Source organism: Equus caballus, chromosome 6 (genome assembly GCF_041296265.1).
Source record: "Equus caballus isolate H_3958 breed thoroughbred chromosome 6, TB-T2T, whole genome shotgun sequence".
In the NCBI taxonomy this organism is placed as follows: Eukaryota; Metazoa; Chordata; class Mammalia; order Perissodactyla; family Equidae; genus Equus; species Equus caballus.
Window position 1 is genome coordinate 52,362,275 of NC_091689.1, and position 20,782 is coordinate 52,383,056.

At 39.1% G+C, this 20,782-nt stretch overlaps 1 protein-coding gene across 1 annotated transcript in view; it reads left to right on the forward strand.

The window, feature by feature from the left end:
- The window catches only part of LOC102150893 (proline-rich protein 2), a 31,995-nt gene extending 13,452 nt beyond the window's left edge, over window positions 1-18,543 (forward strand). The window contains exons 4-5 of the mRNA XM_023643128.2: window positions 17,044-17,291; window positions 18,450-18,543. Of these exons, the coding sequence (XP_023498896.2) occupies window positions 17,044-17,273 (230 nt within the window). The 3' untranslated portion in view covers window positions 17,274-17,291; window positions 18,450-18,543. The remainder of the gene's footprint in view (window positions 1-17,043; window positions 17,292-18,449) is intronic.
- Window positions 18,544-20,782: the final 2,239 nt, after the last annotated feature.

Consider the following 20,782-nt stretch of genomic DNA (forward strand, 5'->3'; position numbering starts at 1 on the left):
ATCCTAGTCTTTCTGTTGCCATGGTAAATGGGATTGGATTCTTGACCTCTCCTTATGCTAGTTCGTTGCTGGAGTATGCAAATGCAACTGATTTTTCTAAGTGGATGTTTCACCCTGTAGCTTTGCTGCAGTTTTGATTATTTCTGTTTTGTTTTGTTTTGTTTTTTTTCTGGAGGAAGATTAGCCCTCAGCTAACTACTGCCAGTCCTCCTCTTTTTGCTGAGGAAGCCTGGCTCTGAGCTAACATCCGTGCCCATCTTCCTCTAGTTTATACGTGGGACGCCTACCACAGCATGGCTGCCAAGCAGTGCCATGTCCGCACCCGGGATCCGAACCAGCGAACCCCGGGCCGCCGAGAAGCAGAACTTGCGAACTTAACCGCTGCGCCACCGGGCCGGCCCCCAGTTTTGATTATTTCTAATAGTTTTCTGGTGACTTCTTTAGGGTTTTCTATTATTGAATCATGTCATACAGAACCAGGGAGAGTTTTACTTCTTGCTTTCTAATTTGGAAACATTTTATTTCTTTTTTCTTGTCTAATTGGTCTGGCTAGGACATCTAGTACTATCTGGCATAAGAGTGGCAAGAGTGGGCATCCCTGTTCTTAGAGGAATAGCTTTAAGTTTTTCATCATAGATTGTGATATTGTCCATGGGTTTGTCATATACAGCCTTTATTGTGTTGAGGTACATTATTTTTTTTTTTTAAGAAACTTTTATTACATGTGAGGTTATCCTTCATAGCATCTCAAATCACCAAGGACACTCTACAGGACATCTTTGGATAACTGAATTTTTCTCTTTTTTTAGGAAGATTAGCCCTGAACTAACTGCTGCCAATCCTCCTTTTTTTTCTGAGGAAGACTGGCCCTGAGCTAACGTCTGTGCCCATCTTCCTCTACTTTATACGTGGGACACCTACAACAGCATGGCTTGCCAAGTGGTGCCATGTTCGCAACTGGGGCCAAACCAGTGAACCCCAGGCCTCTAAAGTGGAACCTGCACACTTAACCACTGAGCAACAAGGCCAGCCCTGACATACATTATTTCTTACCCATTTTATTGAGACTTTTCAGCATAAATGGAAGTTGGATCTCATTGAATTCTTGCTCTGTATCTATTGAGATGATCTTGTGATTTTTGTTCTTCATTTTGTTTTTCTTTGTTTGCTTTGCTTTTTATCCATTTTGGTAGCCTTTTTTCTTATCTAGAGCATTCAGTCCACTTATATTGTTTTCAGATGTACATCATAATATATTTCGAACTCTGTGTAGATCACATCATGTTCACCACCAAAAGACTAGTTACAATCCATCCCCACACACAAGTGCCTAATCAACCCTTCCACCCTCCTCCCTCCCCCTTCCCCTCTGGTGACCTCTAATCCAATCTCTGTTGCTAGGTGTTTGTGTGTCATTGTTTTGATCTTCTACTTATGAGTGAGATCATATGGTATTGGACTTTCTGCCTCTGACTTATTTCACTTAGCATAATGCCCTCAAGGGCCAGCCCTGTTGTCACAAATGCCCGGATTTCACCAAGTCTGTGGCTGAGTAGTATTCCATTGTGCATATATACCACATCTTCTTTATCCATTAATGCCTCAATGGGTACCTAGGTTGCTTCAAACTCTTGACTATTGTGAACAATGCTGCGATGAACATAGGGGTGCATGTATCTTTATGCATTCGTGTTTTCATGTTCTTTGGATAAATACCCAGCAGTGGGATAGCTGGATCATATGCTAGATCTATTCTTAATTTTCTGAGGAAACTCCATACTGTTTTCCATAGTGGCTGCACCAGTTTGCACTTCCACCAGCAGTGTATGAGTGCCCCCTTCTCTCCACATCCTCTCCAACATTTATTGTTTCCTGTCTTGTTAGTGATAGCCATTCTGATGGGAGTGAGGCGATATCTCACTGTAGTTTTGATTTGCATTTTTCTTATAGGTAATGATGTTGAACATCATTTCACATGCCTGTTGGCCATCTGTATGTCTTCTCCGGAGAAATCTCTGTTCAGATCTTTTGCTCATTTTTTAATTGGGGTTGCTAGGTTTTTTGTTGTTGACATGTATGTGTTCTTCGTATATTTTGGATATTAACCCCTTATCTGATATATGGTTTGCAAATATCTTCTCCAAATTGTTAGGTTGTCTTTTCATTTTGCTGATGGTTTCCTTTGCTGTACAGAAGCTTATGAGTTTGATGTCCTGTGATTGGTGTATTTTTTTCTGTTGTTTCCAATGCCTGGTCAGACATGGTTTTTGAAAGAATGCTGCTAAGACCAATGTTGAAGAGTGTACTGCCTATGTTTTCTTCTAGAAATTTCATGGTTTCAGATCTCACATTCAAGTCTTTAACCCATTTTGAGTTGATTTTAGTGCATGGTGTAAGATAATGGTCTCCTTTCATTCTTTTGCATGTGGCTGTCCAGTTTTCCCAACACCATTTATTGAAGAGCCTCTCCAATCCCATTGTGTGTTCTTGGCTCCCTTGTTGAAAGTTAGCCATCCATATATGTGCGGGTTTATTTCTGGGCTCTTGATTCTGTTCCGTTGATCTCTGTGTCTGTTTTTGTGCCACTACCATGCCTTTTGGTTCATAGCTTTGTAGTATATTTGAAATTCATGAGTGTAACACCACCAGCTTTCTTCTTTTTTCTCATGATCCCTTTCATTATTTGGGGTCTTCTGTGGTTCCATACAAATATTCAGGTTCTTTGTTCTATTTCTGTGAAAAATGTTGTTGGAACCTTGATAGGGATGGCATTGACTCTATAGATTGCTTTAGGAAGTATAGACATTTTAACTATGTTAATTCTTCCAATCCAAGAGCACAGAATATCTTTCCATTTCTATGTGTCTTCTTCAATTCCTTTCAACTATGGTGTATAGGTGTTGGGGTACAGCTTTCACTCCTTTAGTTAGGTTTATTCCAAGTATTTTATCCTTTTTGGTGCAATTATAAATGGGGTTGTATTCTTAATTTCTCTTTCTGCTACTTTGTTGTTAGTGTATAGAAATGCTTCTGATTTTTGTATATTGGTTTTGTATCGTGCAATTTGGCTGGATTCACTTCTTATTTCTAAAAGTTTTTTAGGGAATTCTTTATGGTTTTCTATGTATAAAATCATATCGCCTGCAGGTAGTGACAGATTCACTTCTTCCTTTCCAATTTGGATCCCTTTTATTTCCTTTTCTTGCCTGATTTCTTGGCTAATACTTCCAGTACTATGTTAAAAATAAGAGTGGTGAATGTGGGCATCCTTGTCTGCTTCTCGTTCTTAGAGGGAGAGCTTTCAGCTTTTCTCCATTGAGGATGATATTTGCTGTGGGTTTGTCACATATGGCCTTTATTATGTAGTGGTATTTTCCTTCTATATCCACTTTGTTTAGACTTTTTATCATAAATGGATCCTGTATCTTCTCAAATGCTTTCTCCACATCTATTGGGATGATTGTGTGAATTTTATTCTTCATTTTTTTACCGTGGTGTATCACATTGATTGATTAGTGCATGTTGAACCATGCCTGCATTCCTGGTGTAAATCCACTTTGATCATGGAATATGATCCATTTCATGTACTACTGTATTCAATTTGCTATTATTTTGATGAGAATTTTTGCATCTATGTTCATCAGCAATATTGACCTGGAAATTTCCTTCTTTGTATCCAATTATCTTTAAACACTAATTTCAGAGGTCTATCACAGAGCAATCACAAAAATTAATTTCAAATGGTTTAAGGAGGCAAACGTGATTTTTACAAAATTTATGTATGTTTATGATGTTGAGGTGAAGAAGTAGAGTGAGAATGTCTATAACAGTGAGGTGGGGAGGTGAAGTAGAGGTGTTTAAGGTAGTAAAGTAGGAAAACAAATCTGAAATGACACACAAAATGCAGGGATGTAAACAAAAGGTAAGCAAACTGAAGTACAACAAAAATTTAAAGTCTTTATAATAAAAACCACCTAAACAAAGTGAAAAGACATTGAAGGGATAAGGAGGAAATATTTATAAAAGGTCTCTCATACGCAGAATTAATATCCACAATATAGAGAGAAACTAAATGAAACACTAGGAAAACTACAAAATAACCAATAGAAAAATTAATAAATGTCATAGAAAATGTTATTGTTTCACGTCTACAGGTCTATATTCAAGAAAGTACTGGAACGACTATAATAGGCTGAAGAGCAAAGGGTGAGAATGGAGCTCATGTCTGGATGTATGGTGCTTTACCACATAGTCATCTGGAAAATTTTAAAACTCTGATATGGACAGTGGTCCTGGCCATATGAGGTGTTTATGGCATTAATACACATCGGCTTACACACTCTCAGACACAGTCATCTCAGCTGAGATGAACTGCTGAGCCCGGAGGGGACAGTCCAGCTTCCAGGAAATCTGACACTCACTGAGTCCCACTCATCACCCATAACTATGAACACACTGGAGAGGATTTGGGGGGTCAGAACACTACCTGCACTCTCCTGGATAATGGTGCGCATCCCTCCATGAGGCATTCCGACAGTCAGTCCTCTCTTTTCTTTGAACAAGTTAGCCTTATCTGATTTATCCATCCGCTGCCTGTGAACCTTCTGACTACTACTCAGAAACAGATACGAGCAGTCATTTCACACACACAAAAGTACACATAAATGGCCAATAATCATACAAAGCAATTCCACTCTCACTGATAATCAGGAAGATATACATTAAGATGAAGTACCTTTTGTCTTCTAGAGTTACAAAATTATAAAAATACCAGATATCAAGGAATGGAGAAGATGTCAGCAAACCAAGTATCTTCATGTACTGCTCCTATCATCATAAATTACCACAGATTTTCAGGGAAGCGTATATTGACATTGTAGAACTGCAGACATTAGGACACAGAATTCCATTTCCTGACAAACTCTTGCTATCCTTGAAATTCTCTATAAAATACGCAAAAGTAGTGTTAGTGTCCTTAAACAATATTGGCACTACCGTGTACAGACTTTTCATTCTTATTGCGTTTCACTGAATTAGCATGCTGTGGATTCTCAAATACACCATCATTTTATGTGCCACTAAAAAGGAAAAAGCATAGCCAATTAAGCTAACATGTATTATCTATTGAAAGACCCATTCTGTTTCAGTTAGTACTGCTTAGAACAAAACACCCCGAAACTTAGCGATAATATAACTTGACTGTGGTGAGAAATCGTATTACTGCTGAAAGTCATAATGTTGTTATTCTGAGACTGTTTACGTAATGTGAGAACATCCCATCACCCCTCGTGTCCCCTTAATTTTTCAATGAGTCAAGAATCCATAGATTCTGAGACATAGAAATATGTCTATCACCTGCGAGGCAGTGAAACTAACATGGTAATATCTAATGTTGCCGACTATTTCTTTGATTAGGGAACGAAGGGCTGACAGAACCACCCTTTGAACAACCTCTACGACTCTTGATGTGCTGAAATTCCCACCTCATTGCTTATTGTAAAATGATAATTTTTGCTCTCTCCTTTTCAATACACCCTAAAGACACAGTTCTTACATGGTTCTTTCTGAGGACATTAAAGGTCTCAATGTCCAAGACTCATAAGACCTGCCATCAGGCCTTTACTTCTCTTGGCCTTGGATACTTACCAGTTCTTCAGCCTCTCAACCTTATGCCTGGGCTCAGGGTCTAATGCCATCTTTCCCCCACAAGGAAATGTCATGCCTTGGAAACACCCTTCTTTCTCATGGTTGACTGCAACCATCATTGGCAGAATGATGTTCCCCTGATCTACTTCAACATTTAAAGCTTAACCCAGCTGACACGCCCAAGCTTCAAGAGTACGGGATACATCTGTTCTCACTTCAACGGCAATATTAGCTACTGTGTGCCTCACTTTATATGAGAGTTTCCATATTTGAAGGAAATTTAGAATCTGAGATAGGAGTCTTAAACAATTATTATCCATGCCCTTCTCTTTATTGATGCTTTCCTATGAATCATAAGGAAATGAACCTCTTCAGTAAACTCTGTCAAGGCTTCAATTCCCTTCCCGAGGTTTCTGAAAACTCTCACTATCTTCTTAGGAGTATTAAAAGATTTGGTGAAGAGTTCCTTCAGGTTGTCTTGCACCATCCACTGAGGGTCGCTAAAGCACAAACGACCTTTGATTTTCCACACTCATCTCCCTACACTAATTATGTACTAGCTCCAAACCATTTTCCAAAACAATTATGGTCATGGTGGGCAAAACAACTGCCTTCATCTGTAGACCTACAATCTTGGATACCTAGGTACTCTGCCTCCTCATTGGAGGTTGGACAGAGAACACACACTTAGTATTTTAACCTGGTGGTGAGTGCACTGGGGTCTTTCCTCCCACAGCCATGGAAGAGGTAGAGAGTTGAAGACCCAGAATTTCAAACGAAGTTTATCTCTATTAATCATCCTGATGTTTTCTCCAGGGCCACTTCCCACTCCTGATATCTACTCAACTCTGACTTCCAACACTCTGAACCATTCTCACCTCCTGAGATGTCTTCTCTTGGATGTGCTTTCAACTATGACTTTTCTTCCATAATGCTTCTCTGTCCCTCTAAAGCCCTGCTTTCTACCCTTAGGAAGTCCTCATAAATTTCTAATCTACACTTAATACTCTATTTTTCAAAAGTGTTTTGAATTCATTCTTTTATGAATACTTTCTATTATTTCAGAGAATTTGCCTCAAAAGGCAATGTAAATACATGACTTCTGTTTCATTTTCCTGATCAAATCTCATGCAGAATAATTTTTAATGGTTACCTGAAATGACTAAAGAACAGCAAGTTTCTTTTCAATATTTACAAACACTCCAAGAAATTTATAAGCATATATACATTTTTGGGGGGGTTTCTCCATAATGAAATGCTTCTCATTATACAGATTATTTTGTTATCAGAATGATTGTAGCTTTATGAAAATAAGTGCAAAATATTCCTTCTTTCTATGCTGTATTATAATTGGAATAGCATATTCATGGTCTAGTCCTTGACGATTTAAAAGAACTAACATTTAAAACCATGTGGAATTCTCTCTTTTAAAGAGGTCATTTTTACCATCTTTCTCAATTTCAGCCATGGATTTTGGTTTCTTTGTGTCAATCAGATATTTCCGACTCAGTTGTGTGAATTTATATTTTACTAAGTGTTTGTTTTACTCAGAATTTAATGTAACTCGGCATAGAGTTGTAGTTTCTATTTTTTAATCCATTTCCTTTCATCATCCACAGTTTCTTTCTCAATTAGGTAAGCTTATTTATTTATTTCAAATTATACGCTTGCATTTATTTAAAATTTTGCTTTTATTTTTATTCTGAGGTTAGCATTGTATTTGCTGATTATTGGGTTTACTTTGTTTTTCTTTCACTATGTCCTTGAATTTATTATTTATTTCACTTATTTTTATAATATTTTCTTTAGTAACAAAGGCGTTTGATTCCAGAAATTTTTATGAGGAAAATGTTGATCTAATCCATAGGTTTTAACAAATTGAATACTCGTTTTCTAAATTCTTGAATAGTCTGTGATTTCACATTTGACTTTTTTCCACCTAAGAATTCCTTAGAAATGCTTTTGCTTTTGTCTTCAAGTTCTTAGAAGGGTTTGTCAATGATTAATTTCTAAATTCTAACTTGTGTTTCATGGTGGACAAGAAAGCTGTTTACTAAGTTTCTTTCTTAGGATTGGCTGTTTTTCTAGTACTTTAATTGGATAGCTGTTCTCTAGTTTTAAAGTGTATCAAAAGCATCGGGGTGTTTGTTAAAGTGAAGTTCCCAGAGCTTTGGTTCTGCAGCTACTTCTTTACTCTGCCTCCAAAGGAGGCTGAAAACTTGCAGTTTAATAAATATTCCAAGTGATTCAGATGCACCTGATCTACAAACAACAGTCCTAGGGATATTGTTATAAATAATCAATATTGGGAAATCTTCCAGGGGCACTGAACAAAATCCTTAAATTTCTTGAGGGAATGCTTGTGGATACCTTAACATAGTAGAACAGTCTTATGATTGGTTATTTACATCACCTATAGCCCTTTATGTCCACACCTATGAAAAAACAATGAATGTATATAAACCTATTGTGATGTTGTAGTGTTTCTGCCCATTTCTTCCAACAATTTTTGTTTAAACACAATATTTCATGGATTCCTGAACATATTTTTTCTTATTGCAAAGCTGAAATCAGTCTGTATCATAAAATTAATGACATCTTACAATTTCTTTGGGCCTGATGAATCATTGCTGGTGCAGGTACAAAAATCAGGACTGCCAGCTTAATATCTGTAGACTGATTGTCATTGGTTTGAACAAAAGTCTGAAGGACGATTGTAAAGCAGTCTTTTAGATCATGATAACTAAACAGTTGTGGGAGAGGTGGTGAGTACTAAATCAGAAATATCTGTCAATATCCATGAGACAGGAGTCAAAGATAGGCTAACTACACAACAGTAGCAACAGCATAAGACAGCAACAAAAACAGCTTTTTTAAAAAAATATAATCTTTTTCTTAAACGTTGCCTTACAAACAGATTTAATGGATTTTACTATCAGAAACTGCATTCGCTGACTCCAACAGGATTTCTCATCTCGGCTGAGGATGCATAGTCCAGCTGTCAATATCGTTTGATCTAGACCCAGTTCATCAATGGAGCTGATTCTCTAAATGCTGCCAAACAAATGAAGGAACAAGTGTCACTTAAAGAAGTTACTATACACTCAAACAAACCCAGTTCTGTACTACGTCCACCTGTAGGAAACAGAAAAGAAAAGAGGCAAAAAGATGTAAATGAAACAGTGTCATCAGGAGCACTAAATAGGAAAGTAGGCTGCCATAATAGAAGGCAAACAGTTATGATAAATTTACAACACTGTTTTAAAGTAGGCAGCCTAAACAACAGAATGAACAGAGATAAAGATTGAAACAGGGAGGAAAACAGAATATTAACGTATTTCCCACGATACAATGGAAAAGAGGAGAGAGAAAAGAAGTGTAAGGGAAAATTTCAGAACACAGAGAACAGATTTAAACATTTTAATAACTGTTTAAAAGGGTTCTAAAATAAAGATTATAAAGAATGAATTATCAATAAAATAATATGACAATTTTTCTAAAGTTAAAATGATTCCAGACTCTCTAAATGTTAAGGGAAAATAATGTAAAAACTCCCCAGGAAGAACCGGGAGAAATTTTTGAATTCAAATCTAAGCAGAAGATTCAAAGATCCTTCTAAAAGTACAATGGGAAGCCAAAGAGTAGACATTGCCAAGAAACAAAGGAGCATCATGTTGACTTCAGACTTCTCATTTGAAATTTTGCAAGCTTTAAAATATTAAACTAATCTGTTCGCAATTCCTGAAGGATAACATCTTCAACTAAGATAGCTACTATTTACTTGTCAATGCAAATAAGAACTTTTCAGACTTGCAAGGATTTTTGAAAGAATTGCTCCACTAAAACCAACACAAAGGGGGCCAAGAAAAACAAATAAGGAAAGAGGATTCTAAATAATAATGGTCTCAATAATTACTAACGAAATAGCAATAGAACTTAAAGAAATCAGAACTAATATCCAAGAATGTGAAGATAATTTTTCCAAACTAAAATAAAATTCTTGGAGATTTTAATCAAAGGTGAATAAGAAACGGTATCTTGGAGAACCAGGGAAAACACAGTCTTCAGAGGAGATTTGTGTTGCGTCCAGAGCCGACCACAATAGATGCTGATTAGTTATCAACATGCATAGAAAAATATAAAAGTCTTAATCCAAATAAGCTGTTCATGCAGAAAAAATTAATCTCCTATCTCATGCCATAAGGAAATAAATTCCAGATGATTGAAAATACACTAAATAGTCATCTCAACAAAAAAGGAATAAGAACAATAAAAAGAAATCGAAGGAAAAGCAGGCAGGAAATCTATTACCTGAAAGAATAAAGTTTGTTAAATTACATAATTGGTAAGTATTTAAAAGGCACTTGGTTAGAATGTATAAAAAGGCATTCTCACACAGTTATATATGCTCAGATATATTTCATACGTTAGCGAAGTACAAATAAGATTTGTGACCCAACGGATTCTTAGTCTTTGTCAACGGGACTGCCCTATGCTGAAGTTTTAAACTCTCAATGCATTGCCTCTCAGTAGCCACAGAAAAGGTTGAGTTTAAAATTCAGTACTTAGTCCCAATAGAAACCCCTTAATAATCAGTACTGAAGGATAATTCATGATAAAGGGCATCAGTCAGCACGTTTCTAATGGTGCAGAAGAAAAAGGAAAAACCAAATTGTGATAAATGAGCAGAATAAGGAATTGAAGCTAGACTGCTTGGGAATCTAAACAAGGATTAAAGAGCTATCTGGTTCTCTACTGCCCTTTACCCTTGACCTTCATCCTTGGCAAGAAGCTCATATACTCCTCCCTGGTGCTCTTTGTGTTTCATCTGGGGATATCGCTTCTGATATTTGCTCTGTAATGGTACATTGATAACTTCTATGCATTCCCATTATTTGGAAAACTTCCTGGATTCAATGACACTTTTACAATGAGCATAACAAAATTGGTATTAATAAAAGACACCTACGCAATAAGGCTACTGACCTCAAGTCAGAAAAAGGATTTGGGATTTCCTCTGGCTCTTCCTTCTATCTTGAAATCAGAAAGAATGATGAGAATCTATCCAGTGGGATCTCTGTGAGGGCACAGAGCTCATTCATGAACATCTCTGAAGAAGATTGACAAACCTCATGTGTGTAGAGGAGGGGATCTGAGGAACTATCCCTCAGCCTCAGATTTATCCACCACTCCAATAGTCTAGTCATTATACTTTATCCTGTGAATGATTAAGTAGGATTTTGTTTTCTTAATCCTGCCTCACACTCTTAACTCTTACTGAGCTAACCATTAACGGAAATAGATTTTGCTTAAACTGCTACTTGAGTAATTAACTTTTAAATCTCATAAACAACGTCATACATGGTTGATTATAGCTTGGAACTGAGAGTATTTCACATTCGGATTTTGATATCTATGAAATTTAACAGAACATTCAGTTTTATGTCCATAAACTGAGGAATATATTCTCTATCTCTGCTCAGAACAGACGTGTCCTTAATTTGATTTCGGTAACTCTTCCTAAGGCTTTTTCTATATTATGTTTGTTCTACCAAGCTCTAAATAGAAGGCTCACATTATTCCTACTGAAAAAGGCATAAAACAAGAGGACCTACATAAAGCCAGTTTGGAAAAACAATGGCATGCAATGTCGACTCTCCCCTCTAGCTCCCCAAAACACCTCCAAATATGATTGGTCTCTGACAGAATAAAGGGCTCCAAAAGGGGCAGAATATCACTAGTTGAAGCCACTCCTCCAGCTTCAGGAAGTCAAATGTATGCAGTTTGACAGAATAATTCCAAACTGTATCACAAAATGCGTGTTACTACCTTACTGAGAGAAGTCCGGTAGTTTTGGTTTCAGGGAGAAATATCTCAAAGTTTGTGCTTTGCAATTAGCCCTCTTTCCTCCAGCAGGATCATTTTGGTTCCAAATGCAGGAAACTCTACTAAAATTAGCTGAAGTGAAAAAGGAAAATTGAATATTCAAATAATGGGGAACTCAAATATGACTGGATTCAGTGGTTCAAAAATGTTGTCAAAAGGCTTTAATCAATCTCTCAGCTTTCTATGTGTGGCTGCCACAATAAGTGCCGGCAGCTTCATATTCCACCTCCTTATCTCAGCAACTCATTCATATATGAAACACTTGGAAGACCCTGATGAGATATGTCTTAATCACATGTCAATTCCTCAGCCGGGAATTGTAATAAAAGCTAAGTACTGTTCTTAGCGAACCAGGTTCATTTTGCCTTTCACGCCAAATGCTGATCACCAAGATGATGAGTTTGCAGCAGAGAAAGGGTTTATTCACAAGGCAGCCAAGTGAGGAAATGGGAGAACAAGTCTCAAATCTGCCTCCCCAAACATGAGGACTAGAGATATTTATGGGGTAGAGGGGCAAGGTGGTCTGCAGTGTGGAGGGAGATGACTGGAGGCAACGAGGAAGGAGAAAACTGACGATCTGCACAAGTGTAGTCAAGCTTCATGGCTCTTCATAGGAAACAAACTCTCAAAATGGTGGCATTAACATGATCTTGGTGTGGAGTTTTTGGTTCCATGATGTCAGGAGGCCGCCTATTGGACACTTGTGCAAGTCCAGTTTGTGGGGTGCTACTCTCAGCCAGCAAGAAACAGACAGAGGTTGACTCTTAGTTCCTTAGGCGTCTGTTACCATGGTGACCCAAGACTCAGAGAGATGTTATCTGGGAGGAACCAAGGGGGAGTCCGATAATATATTGTCTACCTATATGACTTTTTAAAAATTATCTTAGGGAAAGACCCGAACTGTGTGATATTTTGCAGAATGCCCTGCTCTCCTCCAGTACTCACCAAGCTGAAGAGAAGCCTGCCTTCCATCAGGACTGCCCCTTCTGCAGCCACCCACACAATGTCACTAAGTCTGCATGGCACTCCCTTCTCACCCTTATGTCTGACCCTCCTAACCAACCTGAGAGTCTGCCATAAGCCGCCTCGTCAGGACTGCTCATATCCAGTCTCTCTTGTAAAATACATACGGAGAAATCAGAGACAGTCATCCCAATAACAGAAGGGAAACTGAAGGCCCAAGACATCTCCCTTCCTCACACAAAGCCTAGCTAGAACCATTCTACTTTCCAGTGCAACCAGAGAAGAATGGCCAACTGCTGCTATCTCCCCACTTCTGGAATTTATCCATAATTATGCCAGGAAAAAAAAGAGAAAAACAGTCTGCCTGGTCACCTTGCAAGGGCAAAGTTATCCGGAGCAAACTCCATTGTATTAGAAAACTTCCCTTTAATGTGTTGTGCAACAATTCAGAGAGGGCCAGACTCAGACAATCATGTGCGCAGCACAGGATCCACTCATCCACAGTGCTCAAGGGCCTGTCTTGAGGATTTCCAGCCACATGGCCCTCCTTGTGATATCCCATCCAAACTATCTGCAAATTCTCACTAGCCCTGCGCAAAAACTGAACAACATATTAGAGACGGCACAACCCAGACGCTCAAGGGTCCACTCATCCACATTCCTCCTGAGGCCTACCTGTAGGGTTTCCAGCCACATGGCACTCTTTGTGATATCCCAGCCTAACTATCTCACATTCCCACAAGACTTGCAAAAAATCTGAACAGTAACACGAGATCTACACTTGTTCTGAGATCAGTGGCAGTCGATGACACTGAATCAGCTTGATTTTCACTGAGGATTAGCTGACAACTACTGAATATGACAGAATGATCAGCAACTGAAAAGGCAATGAATGCAAGTAACTTAAAAACACCTTTTTGGGGGCTGGCCCCATGGCCAAGTGGTTGAGTTCGCACGTTCCGCTGCAGGCAGCCCAGTGTTTCGTTGGTTCGAATCCTGGGCGCAGACATGGCACTGCTCATCAGACCACGCTGAGGCAGCGTCCCACATGCCACAACTAGAAGGACCCACGATGAAGAATATACAACTATGTACCAGGGGGCTTTGGGGAGAAAGAGGAAAAAATAAAATCTTTAAAAAAAAAAAACACCTTTTTGGAAACACGATGATTTGGTGCAAAATTTTACACACAAAAGCAACAAACCTGGTGGAGAGCAGAACAGCCTCTGATTAAGATGATTAAATAAAGGAATTCTCCCAGAATGCATAGCCAAAAACAGAAAACACACACACAAAAAAAAAGCTGGACATGAGAGAAAAGAAACCTAGGGCAGATTGATTCAAGAGATAAAATAGCAACAAATAAGTTTCAGAGGTAGAGTGGGGAGAAATGAGCATCTGAATATTGCAGAGAAATTTCCCTGTGTTGAAGAAATATCTGAGGAAACACATTCCAGCACAGAACCTGACTGAAAACTAGACGATCAGTGCAATGCAAGAGAGGATTTTTGGTGGGCACCCGGCTATACTATTGGAGTGGATAATTTTAGACACTAATTGATAAGTGGGGGTGGTAAAATGTATTTCCTAGAAGAAATAAGGCCCAAACTGAATCCTACAGAAGATTCTAGAAAAGGGAAACAGCATAGAAGTCTTAGAGACATAAGATAGCATGATTCATTCAAGCAACTCTATTCATCTTGTTCAAATTTAGAAATCCCACAGTGGCTTCAGTGTCCACCTTTGCTTTCACTAAGTTTCATAACCCCAAGAATATTAATGAAAACAGAAAGTTGTAGTTCACCTGTGTTCTACAACACCAAGGCTTCCCTGATTAAAGACAGATGCAGAGAATCTTGAATGATCTCTCTGGGCCCGAACAGGCTGAGGGTCAACCTTCTGTCATCCATGTGAGCCCAAGGTGTGCTTTCCTCATACATTTCAAAGTTCAACAGAAATGTTCTCCGGACCATCAAAAATTTTTCCTAAATATCATACACATAGGCACACACATGCACCATGATTCATGTAGTTAGGGGAAAAATAATGGCCAGAGATACGGACCTTCTTCACTTTTGGCTATAAAATCACTGTCAACACACACACACAAACAGACACACTCATACAGAGAAACAAACAAGACAACGTAAGAATAGAGAAACAACCTCACCATCAGACAGAAAATCCAATGATGACAGAACATTTCTAACATCTGAACTGACTTCTTGGGCATGGTTCCTTCAAAAACTACCCAAGTCACACATTGTACCTATTAAGAATGAGACACTAACAATATCCTAGACACACCATCCTGCTGGGCGAAGTCCCAAAAAGAGACAAGGGATGCACCTGACCTGACTGAGTAAACTATCACCTAGTCTATCAGATGATGAGGTCTGTGCAGTGTGGAGCTCAAAGATTCCATTGTTCTGTTGTCTTTATAAAGGAAGCCACCCGGGTTCTCCCAGCACATAGTCAGGAGCAACTCCAGAGCTTCCTCCAAGATGCGGCTGGTCATGCTCTCAGTGGCCTTGCTGGCCCTGAGCTCAGCTCACAGCCCACATAATGGTAAAAAAATGAAAATGGGGAGGAGGGGATTGGGACTCTGCTTGGGGCTTGGCAGATGACACTGCAGTGAGGAAGGAGGTATGGAGAGGAGAGAAATGAGAGGAAACAGGAGGCTACAGACTTCTTGACACAAGAGAAGGCCAGTCATGTCCTCATTTCATGGCAAGACCTTGTAATTTATTTAAGGTACTGTTGGAACCCAAGAAAGAATTTCAGCCAGAGGGATGACAAGGTAAGGTTTACATTTTCAGAAAACTCTCTCTGACTGTGCAGTGCAGGATGCACTGGAGGATGGTGAGACTGGTACAGGAGAAGTTCAGTCATGAAGATATTACAGAAATGAATATAGACAGTGAGTGAGGTAGCCTTGCTAGGGGATGTGATATAGACGAAGATAAATACACATCAGAGCTATTTCAGAGATGGAGAAGAGGATAGGAGATTTCTTTCTCTCCACGTAGAGATATGGAGATACCAGGGCCCAACATTCTCATTTTTCTCCCACCCACATTTAATATTTCAGTGTGCTGTGGGCGATTTATGGAAGATTGTATCCAAATGTTTACCCCTGCTCACCCCTCTTGAAAAGTATGTTAATATAAGGTTAATACTTAAGGAAGAAAGAGGGCAGAAGTACACTAGAACACGAAATACCACAGCACTTAGTTCAAATTAGTTTTAGGGTTTGAGAAATCCTAGGGAGGACAAAAAGGGCCTGTTCTATTTGCAGTTTGTAGTGGATTCCCAGCATAGTAACAACCTTGCCATCCCCTTACATCTTCCTCCCTTTTCAAAGGCATCACAGACCATGACAGACAAGTTAACTTATGAAATATACAGGTAGTGGTTGGAAGGGTGCCTTTCCTGGTAGAACAGTTGTGCACTCTGAAAGATTTGGGACTTCACTTTTCACTTCATCCTGTGCTTCTTTTCCTGGATGACTCCTAAGAAAAGTAGCTCCACCCCTCGTATCAGGTAAATCCCAATTAATCCTCAATAAACATTCTTTCCCTTCCTTTCTTGGGAATTTTTCAGTTCCCCAATGTCTTATGACCATCACTTTCCTGTCAAATATTGATTAATGTCATTACCCCAGAGATATAGGTAATCCTTTAACCAACTTCAATTCTAGGAACCAAGAGCAGGGCCCCGACTTGGATAACAGAAGTGACTCTGGACTGGATGACCACAGGAGTGTGCTGCCTGTTCCCTCAGGCCAGGAATGATCGTTGGAGAGGTGACAGAAAAAGGGCAGGAGTCCTAATTGTGACTCCTCCATCTTACTGAAAACCAACCCCTCAATTGTTTCCTGCTTCCCCAATGTTCCTCTCTATAAATCTATTGTTTAAGGAGAAATGCAAAAAAAAATAAGAATCTGGATCCCCTTTCTCTCTGTTTTTCTACTTGACCATGTCCCTGTGGCTGATAAAAATTTCCCACCATTCTTTGGTGAATCCTGTGTGGGCCATCACTGTCTTTCTCTCCCTCTTAATATTTCTCTCCCTGGGTCTTGGAGCCTGAGGATGTCCCATAGACTCCAAGTGACCAGACTTAGAGTCACAGTTGTCAAGTTATGTCAGTGGCCTGAAATATAACTGGCAACATAAGTAACTTTAATAATCCCTTTGCTTTTCCTTTGTCCTTTGAGAAATTCTCTGGGAATTCTAACATATCTACAACCAGCTCTATTGTCACAATAAAAGTCACATGTTTGTCTCAGGAGCAAAGAACTAGAATTTCAATATCACTCTTATGCACCTTAAGAGGACTACTGCATAAGGAAGCAGTTGACAGGAGGGAGGTTGGAAGGTTTCAGGCAGGTTCTGGGAGAAAGGGGACCATAGGCTAAGGTCATCGGAGATCAACATGAGAGGGGAGTCTTTGATCCAAAACCATATCTATGCTTGTGTCTTACCTATGCAGATGTAAAGGCCCCAAGCCAGAGCCTAGAACAGGAGCCTCGGAGACCACCTCCTGGAGGACCTCCACCTGGACTCCCTCCTGCTGATGGAAACCAAGAAGATGCTCCTCAGCAAGAACCACCACAACCAGGAAGACACCCAGCTAGATCCCCTGCTGAGGATGACAAGCCAGAGGATGCTCCTCAGCAGAAACCACCCAGACCACAAGGCAATCAAAATCCTCCTCCCCCACCTCCTCCTGGAGGGCCCCAGGGACCACCACCTCCAGGGGGCCAGCCACCCCAGTAATATGGAATTCAATGATAGGTATGATTCTATTTCACTCTCCATCAAAGGCCCTAATACCTACTGTTTCAAACTTCACTTTGCCAATGAATCAACTGGAAACATGTTGAAAGTGCATAGTCCTAGGGCCCATTTCTAAAGCTTTCTCTCCAGATATTCTAAAATAGGGTCAAGACTTTATTTTTAACAATCTGTTCAAGGTAATTTCCATTTTAAGATACACTGCCATAAGAGGCCTTTTTCCCCAAGATTACCTGTCTTGAAATGGGCTGGTAATGAGGAAGTAGAGCAGTGCCCTCCCTTTGGTCCTCCCCTCTGCACCTCCCCAGGCTCACAGACTTCCCACCTCAAGTTTCAACTCAACCACCCTCGCTCAGTCCTGCCTCACAGCAGGCTTCCTGGGTCCACTGTCCCCGATAAGTGATACTTCAATTTTGTACTGTTAAAACTTATCTAGTTTCTTAAATATTTACTTTTATATTAGTATATGCTCAAGGTAAAAAAAAATAAAAGTAACAGAACAGAATGGTGTGAAATTAAATATTAAATGCTTACCTTGTCCGATCTCCCCACATCCCTCCCCCAAACCAACCACTATACCACTTTTGAACACCTTCCTACAATAATTTATGCCTATTTAAACATAAACTAATCTTTTTATTTTTGCAAATGATATCTTCCTCATATGCAGAATTAATCTTGCTCATTTCAAATAACATATTTCTTAGAAAACTTTCTTTTCAGTTCATAGAGATACAAGGCCCTGTTTCGTCTTTTTTTGGTTTTGTTTTACGATTGGACACTAATTCATTGTGTGGCTATGTCAAGGTTTCTATAACCAGCCCTCTGCTAGTGGACATGTAGGCTGCTTTCCATTTCTACCATTATAGAATATGTTGCATCTTTGTAAATGTATCTTTGAACATTTTCAATAACAAACAAAAGATAAACTCTCTGAGAATAATCTATTTCATTCATCTTGCAAGCGACTACTTAGGGTACATTATCTCCTAGGTGTGCGAAAACAGGAAACAAAAAGAAATTAGGAAGGAACAGGGAGAGCGAGCAAGGGAGAAAAATTGGATCCCAGTTACTTCGCTTCTGTAACTCCGGCAATGGATTAGATACTATCTGCCATGTCTTGGCTTCTCTGTCAACTTCCTTTCTTGTTTATTTCAGAAAAGGAATATGAAGATAGCATCACTTCAGAAAGCCTTCACACTGGAACAATGCAGTCTGTCTTCAATATATCAACAAAATAATCAGCATCCAATTTCTGATTGCCATCTCTCATTCTGGGTGTTTGTGAGTCTGGAATTTGAGGGCTGTGAACACAGCACAGGACCATCAAAACCCCTTCTCTTTCAAGCTTCACCCTGGGCCGTTTTCCTAGAAAACATTTTTACTTTGCTCTTTCTTTGGGAACAGAATAGATCTCTCCTCTTTCTCCCTGCTATCACGCCCTCCCTCCTCCCAACACCTTGATTCACAAGCCAGCTGCCAACTGAAAGAATGCCTGTCGTCCTCCCTTCTCTGGATGATACATCACAAGTACTATTTCTTAATATCATATTTCAGAGCTTTGACGGAAATTAATGTTAAAGAGACAAGGAAAATATAACAAATGTGAGGAAGTTGCATAGGCTGACAGAATTCTTAAAATTTATGAAATAATTTCTCTTGCTCGCTAGGGAAACGGATGTGGTTCTAGGCCTCTTCTCCCCCTAAACCACTATACCCCGTTCTCTCATTTTTATCATTGCTCAATTCTCTCACACCTTAGGCCCCCCACATTCTTTAACAAAACCTGAGTGGATTTCATAAAGGAGGTAGCGTAGTGCATTGTAAAATAGAAGCAAGGAATTTGGAGTCCTTCAAACTGAGTTGAAGTCCTAACACTTTTTCCTCCAGCTCTGGACATTCACCACACTACTTCAACTCTCAGACCCTCAGTTTCCTCATCTGCAAAATGAAGATATAGTAAGACCTACCCTAAGGGATCCAGAGTAAGCTACCTAAAAACTTTCAGAGATTGACCTCACCTCTTCCTAATAACTATTTGAGGAAAGAACAACACACACGAACTTATTAGCAATTAAATGTTCCCAAATTTAGAAATTTGAGAAGGCTTTGTCAAAAGATCTAATTACTACATTCTCTGACAAGGTCTCTTCTGCCTTTTAAAAGAAAAAAACTCACTTTGTCTATATTTATTAGCATTTTCTCCCTTACCATTCTATTTGGAAATGCCTTATTAGGAATTATCTCTGAGTATCTACTCGTCTGTTGTGTATATTGTTACACATTTCACATTGACATTTAAATGATGACATTTTGAAATGTAAAGACTTCTTAAGCTTCTCCCACATCAGGAATGTGTTAGAGAACACAACGAAGTATTGCTCTCATCAGATCAAAGTTGGCCCACCACTCAACTTAGAGTATCCAGAATGAGAATACAGAAAACAAAATACTCTTTTCTAACAGATTGCATAGCTGGTTCTTAGACGAAAACAATGAAAGTGACAAAGTTCTTACAATTCTAATAAAGGATAAAAGAACAGAGAACAATACAAACCAGAAATGAAAGATTAACTCTAGATGCATCAATTTTAAAAAGAACACGAAAGCATGATGTAAAACTCTATTCTGATATGAAACTTTCAGTGATGTTGATGTTATTGTAAGATGACTTAAATTACCAAATTTGACCCAAGAAGTTTAGGAAAAGTTGAGTAGAAAAGAGCCAAGAAAGAAATGGCAGATTTTGATCCGACACTGTCTCCAACAACCTATCACTATTACCTCCAGCATCAATGGACATAGCAAATTTCAATATCTAACTTTTTATATCATGAAAGAACATATCACTCTTGTAATATTGAAATTGTTCTCAAACATAGAAAAGGTTAACAAGTTTCTAAACTCATTCAGTGTGGTTCACAAGACAAAATAAATAAACCTGAAAAAGTGTTTCAAATATGATTCTGCACGCATGTGCGGAACAGTGTTATTCACAATAGTCAGAAGATCACAGCCACAAAAATGTCCTTCCATGGATGACTAGATAAACAAAATGTGGTCTATGCATACATTGCATGTGATGATTTGTAAGAAATATAAATGTTCAGTCATTCGGATGACCAAAATATATTTCTCAGATATATTTGTTCTTCATCCACAGCTCCCGACTCCCATCTCCCAAAACCCTTGGAATCTCCTGACTGATAAGAGCAATGGGAGAATCTTGTGTGATCATATTTGGTCTCTTGCCCTCAGTGCCTGACAATGCTTCAGTGCCATAAAGGTGAAATGAGTGTCTTGTTGTTCATAACATGCTCTTTCTCCTGCCACATAAACTCTAATAATCAAGGCAACTTTAGCAAAGCACCTAAGGAGAGAGACTGGTTACCAGGAAAACCAACCATGAGGAGAGTGTTGGAACTTTCATTCCCATTCCCTGATTTCCAGGGAGGAGAGTAGTTGGGGGGGTTACCTCAATCACCAAAGGC